General features: G+C 36.5%; 1 protein-coding gene across 1 annotated transcript in view; it reads left to right on the top strand.

Moving 5' to 3' along the window:
* The first annotated feature begins 1,602 nt into the window (after nt 1–1,602).
* Nucleotides 1,603–6,817, top strand: part of LOC112069738 (tissue factor) — an 11,247-nt gene continuing 6,032 nt past the window's right edge. The window contains exon 1 of the mRNA XM_024137107.2: nt 1,603–1,829. Within this exon, the coding sequence (XP_023992875.1) occupies nt 1,757–1,829 (73 nt within the window). The 5' untranslated portion in view covers nt 1,603–1,756. The remainder of the gene's footprint in view (nt 1,830–6,817) is intronic.

Genomic DNA, 6,817 nt, shown 5'->3' with positions numbered 1-6,817 from the left:
AGTATGGTATTAACTGACCCTGTATATAGTATGGTATTGAACTGACCCTGTATATAGTATGGTATTAACTGACCCTGTATATAGTATGGTATTAACTGACCCTGTATATAGTATGGTATTAACTGACCCTGTATATAGTATGGTATTGAACTGACCCTGTATAAGTATGGTATTGAACTGACCCTGTATATAGTATGGTATTAACTGACCCTGTATATGGTATGGTATTGAACTGACCCTGTATATAGTATGGTATTGAACTGACCCTGTATATCGTATGGTATTAACTGACCCTGTATCTAGTATGGTATTAACTGACCCTGTATATGGTATGGTATTGAACTGACCCTGTATATAGTATGGTATTGAACTGACCCTGTATATCGTAATGGTATTAACTGACCCTGTATATAGTATGGTATTAACTGACCCTGTATATAGTATGGTATTAAACTGACCCTGTATATAGTATGGTATTGAACTGACCCTGTAATAAGTTGGTATTGAACTAACTGACCCTGTATATAGTATGGTATTAACTGACCCTGTATATGGTATGGTATTGAACTGACCCTGTATATAGTATGGTATTGAACTGACCCTGTATATCGTATGGTATTAACTGACCCTGTATCTGTGACCAACAGATGCATATCTGTATTTCATTATATGAACTGTAACTCACTAATATTCTTGAAATTGTTGCATGTTGCATTTATATTTTTTGTTCAGTGGAATTAGAAACGATCAATACCATAAAATGGCCGGCCCTGTTCTTCATTCACAATGACTACATAATTATGCATCTTTCGCTTCCCCTCACTCATCAACTCACCCATTCACCTCCTTTCTCCCCATCATACGTTACCTAATTTATCTCATCTGTTGTTATATGTGTGAAATTAGTTTCGGTATGAGGCAATTATCTGGGTGATTATCAGCTAGGGGCACTGCACTTTCAACTGTCAGGAGAAGAAGAGGCGACGGGGAAATCCATTCAAGAAATGACATGCCCTCCTTAACCTGGTTATAAAATCCAGTTCTGTATGTGATATTAAGATTCTAACACTGACAGTGTGTTGTATAGACTTATTTAAGAAGAGTCAAGGACGGAGGAGGGCATGATAAAACAAATGGCGGATTAATTAATTCATCAGCAGTCGAAATTACTTTCTTTAGCGGTTGTAGTGTTAAAACTACAACATTTTGTCTACACCCCATGGGGAAAATGTGTAGAATTTCAGGAAATTAACTTTAAATATAACATTTGATCTCCGCTGTCAACAAAGGGGCCACTTTTTTTTCTCGCATGATGTCATATGCTTGAGCGAAAACGTAATATTATTATTTGACTTATTCTTTGACTTATTCTTTGACTATATGTGCATAAAACTTTTTTGAAATGAATGACACATTTTACTAGGCTACTTACAGGAAGCTATACACCAGCTGTTCGTAATACAGTAGGCTACGATGTTTTTATCATCACAAAAAGTTAAGCAAGTTACATACACTAGTATCAGAAGCCCATCCCACCGGGCAATAAACCACAACCTCATTTGGACGATACGCGCGTCTTTTTCTTTTTTAGAAAGCACGTTTAACTGACAGACAGGAGCTGGCCAAGACAAGGGAGCGGAATTCAATCAGAGGTGGATCGCTGGCGACTCGTTTCAGTGGCGCCCAGAGACCCGAGTCACTTTTCACTTCTACCTCCATTGGATTACTTTTTCACACTGACCTGTTGGAATATAACATGTTGAAAATGGAAAGGAAAGCTTTTTGTAGGAGATTGTGTACTGTACTATTCTTTGCCAACTGTGTTTCAGGTGAGTCAAAAACACCACGTGCAATTAAAATATAAAACGAGCCTACAATCCCAAAAGCTGTACACTAGACAAATAGTCTAGACTGGTTTTACCTGACAACATCACGAAAACGATGCACACGCTTCAATGGGGCAGAAGTCCTTGTGTCGTTGTGATTTTAGATGTTCAAATAGTTAGCAACAATGACCATGTTTACATGCGCACAATATCCGGGACAGTAGTTCATATCCCGTTTAAGATTTTATTCGTGATAAACTGTTTACATGCACTTTTAATATCCCGCTCACGAGTATCCTTGTACCATAAATAAAGACAATTCCTAATTTAAATTCATATGGGTTACATGGAATAGTAACTGAAATCTGGACAATGACTGTAGGCCTATAATATAATATAATTTTAACTCCTGCAGAAATATGCATTTCTTGCATTGAAATGGTACAATAAAGGTTCATTTTGTCTCGGGAACAGCAGCGGATAAATATTTTTTACATTTGAGTCATTTATTAACAAACGCTCTTATCCAGAGCTACTTATGATTTCTTTCTTTCAGCATCTCTTGAGAAAATACGATTGTGAGTGTAACATGTTATCTTTAACACTGTTATGCAAGCAGACAGTATTTCAACCACATCAAATATGCACCCAAGATGAACTGAAGTCTTATCATAAACGTGATTCATAGTTTTCTCAGCTTTTCATTTCCTTAAAACGGGTCAAACGGATGACATTTGGACATGTCGCACAGGAACAATCTTTCCACTGTTTTGGAGTTCTTTCATTCCCCCCCCCCCCCGGTCCCTAAATGAAACAGACAACTTTAGCAGTGTTAAATAGATTACTATTGCATTAATTATATCAATGTAAGACATTATTCTGGTGACGTGAGCACTACTTTATTTAGTCTTCTGGGGCAACACGTTATGACAGAAAGAGAAGCTGCATGTATCTAACTATAGCTGACAAACAGTGGCCTATCAGATGTCGGGAAATAATAAGTAGAAGCGTGTCTAAATTAGGGTCAAGTAACGTTAGGCTACAATGTCCAGTACAGAGTATCAGCAAAAAAAAACAGATTATTATGGAGGCTTGAAATGCTCAGGTAGCCTACTTTTTGAAGTAATTTGTTTGACAATCAGACAGAGACATCACACAACACACATGACAAGCGAAACTGAATACTTGAGTATCCTGAATAATAACGGGATATTGTGTGCATGTAAACGGGTCAATGACAAGAAGCTGCCTTTATGGAGAATCAGGTGTCTCGTTCAGATAGTTTTATCGTGTTCTTGTTCTTGATACCATATCTTGTTTTGAAGTGTTTTGACTGATGTCATATCTATGCTAATATGTGGGAAAAAAATCCGCTAGCTAGCTAACCAACAACTGTAACAATGTATTTGAGAGACAACAAGTGCTCATTGTGCAAATGTATTTATGTTTTCAATAAACATAGGAGACTAAATATAGTTTACATGTTGTCAACAACCTAAGCCAATCCCGTCTGTTTTGCACACCTGTCGGTTTGTTGCTAAACAACCCACCAGCCTAATGGATAAATCGCATACTGCATTTAAAAACCACAATTTCCTAACTTTTTGGCAACTTCTTGGATCAGGCTGGCTTAGTACAGGGAATATCCCATGTGATGCTCTTATGTAAAGGCACACTGTCCTCATTAATTCACTTTCACTCATTGTCATTGTCTGACATTACATGTAGGTAACTGATCTTGTTCTTCATGTAGGTAACTGATCTTGTTCTTCATGTAGGTAACTGATCTTGTTCTTCATGTAGGTAACTGATCTTGTTCTCATGTAGGTAACTGGTCTTGTTCTTCATGTAGTTAACTGATCTTGTTCTTCATGTAGTTAACTGATCTTGTTCTTCATGTAGGTAACTGATCTTGTTCTGCATGTAGGTAACTGATCTTGTTCTTCATGTAGGTAACTGATCTTGTTCTGCATGTAGGTAACTGATCTTGGTTCTTCATGTAGGTAACTGATCTTGTTCTTCATGTAGGTAACTGATCTTGTTCTTCATGTAGGTAACTGATCTTGTTTTCATGTAGGTAACTGATCTTGTTCTTCATGTAGGTAACTGATCTTGTTCTTCATGTAGTTAACTGATCTTCTTCTTCATGTAGGTAACTGATCTTGTTCTTCATGTAGGTAACTGATCTTGTTCTTCATGTAGTTAACTGATCTTCTTCTTCATGTAGGTAACTGATCTTGTTCTTCATGTAGGTAACTGATCTTGTTCTTCATGTAGTTACTGATCTTGTTCTTCATGTAGTTAACTGATCTTTTTTCATGTAGGTAACTGATCTTGTTCTTCATGTAGGAACTGATCTTGTTCTTCATGTAGGTAACTGATCTTGTTCTTCATGTAGGTAACTGATCTTGTTCTTCATGTAGTTAACTGATCTTGTTCTTCATGTAGGTAACTGATCTTGTTCTTCATGTAGGTAACTGATCTTGTTCTTCATGTAGGTAACTGATCTTGTTCTTCATGTAGTAACTGATCTTGTCTTCATGTAGGTAACTGATCTTGTTCTTCATGTAGTAACTGCTTGTCTTCATGTAGTAACTGATCTTGTTCTTCGTGTAGGTAACTGATCTTGTTCTTCGTGTAGGTAACTGATCTTGTTCTTCTGTAGGTAACTGATCTTGTTCTTCATGTAGGTAACTGATCTTGTTCTTCATGTAGGTAACTGATCTTGTCTTCATGTAGGTAACTGATCTTGTTCTTCATTAGGTAACTGATCTTGTTCTTCATGTAGGTAACTGATCTTGTTCTTCATGTAGGTAACTGATCTTGTTCTTCATGTAGGTAACTGATCTTGTTCTTCATGTAGGTAACTGATCTTGTTCTCATGTAGGTAACTGATCTTGTTCTTCATGTAGGTAACTGATCTTGTTCTTCATGTAGGTAACTGATCTTGTTCTTCATGTAGTTAACTGATCTTGTTCTTCATGTAGGTAACTGATCTTGTTCTTCATGTAGGTAACTGATCTTGTTCTTCATGAGGTAACTGATCTTGTTCTTCATGTAGGTAACTGATCTTGTTCTTCATGTAGGTAACTGATCTTGTTCTTCATGTAGGTAACTGATCTTGTTCTTCATGTAGGTAACTGATCTTGTTCTTCATGTAGTAACTGATCTTGTTCTTCATGTAGGTAACTGATCTTGTTCTTCATGTAGGTAACTGATCTTGTTCTTCATGTAGGTAACTGATCTTTCTTCATGTAGGTAACTGATCTTGTTCTTCATGTATTAACTGATCTTGTTCTTCATGTAGGTAACTGATCTTGTTCTTCATGTAGGTAACGATCTTGTTCTTCATGTAGGTAACTGATTCTTGTTCTTCATGTAGGTAACTGATCTTGTCTTCATTGAGTAACTGATCTTGTTCTTCATGTAGGTAACTGATCTTGTTCTTCATGTAGGTAACTGATCTTGTTCTTCATGTAGGTAACTGATCTGTTTCTTCATGTAGGTAACTGATCTTGTTCTTCATGTAGGTAACTGATCTTGTTCTTCATGTAGGTAACTGATCTTGTTCTTCATGTAGGTAACTGATCTTGTTCTTCATTAGTACTGATCTTGTCTTCATGTAGGTAACTGATCTTGTTCTTCATGTAGGTAACTGATCTTGTTCTTCATGTAGTAACTGATCTTGTTCTTCATGTAGGTAACTGATCTTGTTCTTCATGTAGTTAACTGATCTTGTTCTTCATGTAGGTAACTGATCTTGTTCTTCATGTAGGTAACTGATCTTTTCTGCATGTAGGTAACTGATCTTGTTCTTCATGTAGGTAACTGATCTTTTCTTCATGTAGGTAACTGATCTTGTTCTTCATGTAGGTAACTGATCTTGTTCTGCATGTAGGTAACTGATCTTGTCTTCATGTAGGTAATGATCTTGTTCTGCATGTAGTAACTGATCTTGTTCTTCATGTAGGTAACTGATCTTGTTCTGCATGTAGGTAACTGATCTTTCTCATGTAGGTAACTGATCTTGTTCTTCATGTAGGTAACTGATTTGTTCTTCATGTAGTAACTATCTGTTCTTCATGTAGTTAACTGATCTTGTTCTTCATGTGTTAACTATCTTCTTCAGTAGTTAACTGATCTTGTTCTTCATGTAGGTAACTGATCTTGTTCTGCATGTAGGTAACTGATCTTGTTCTTCATGTAGGTAACTGATCTTGTTCTCATGTAGGTAACTATCTGTTCTTCATGTAGGTAACTGATCTTGTTCTTTCATGTAGGTAACTGATCTTGTCTTCATCGTAGGTAACTGATCTTGTTCTTCATGTAGGTAACTGATCTTGTTCTTCATGTAGGTAACTGATCTTGTTCTTCATGTAGTTAAACTGATCTTCTTCTTCATGTAGGTAACTGATCTGTTCTTCATGTAGGTAACTGTCTTGTTCTTCATGTAGTTAACTGATCTTGCTTCTTCATGTAGGTAACTGATCTTGTTTCTTCATGTAGGTAACTATGTTCTTTGTACGTTCATGCCTAGTAACTGATCTTTGTTCTTCTATGCTAAGTGTAGATATACAATGACTGTTCTATGTCTTTCTTCTCTATGCAGATGTTAGAACTGTACTGCATCTTTCTTTCCATGTAGCATGTATACATGGATCTTGTTCTTTAACCATTGGAGATCTGAATCCTATCATCTTGTTCTATTCGAGTGAGTAACGTGTATTACTTAGTCTTGCTTCTCCTATCGATATGAGTGAAATAACTGAGATCCTTTTCGTTCATTGCTTACCAATGTAACTCATGGCATCTTTAAGTCCTCTGAATCATTCGTTAGGGTACTAATACAACTTAGTTAACTGTGGTAAAACAACTCATGTTAATCGGTTTGAACTGATTCCCTTTGCCTAAATCTGTAACAAAATGTGATAACTAACAATCTGCATTCATTGTTCTTTCATGTAGCCGTATACTCCGAATCTTGTTACGCG

The sequence above is a fragment of the Salvelinus sp. IW2-2015 genome, unplaced genomic scaffold (genome assembly GCF_002910315.2).
Source record: "Salvelinus sp. IW2-2015 unplaced genomic scaffold, ASM291031v2 Un_scaffold1108, whole genome shotgun sequence".
In the NCBI taxonomy this organism is placed as follows: Eukaryota; Metazoa; Chordata; class Actinopteri; order Salmoniformes; family Salmonidae; genus Salvelinus; species Salvelinus sp. IW2-2015.
The sequence above is the reverse complement of the archived record's forward strand: the minus strand, read 5'-3'. Positions and strand labels throughout refer to the sequence as shown.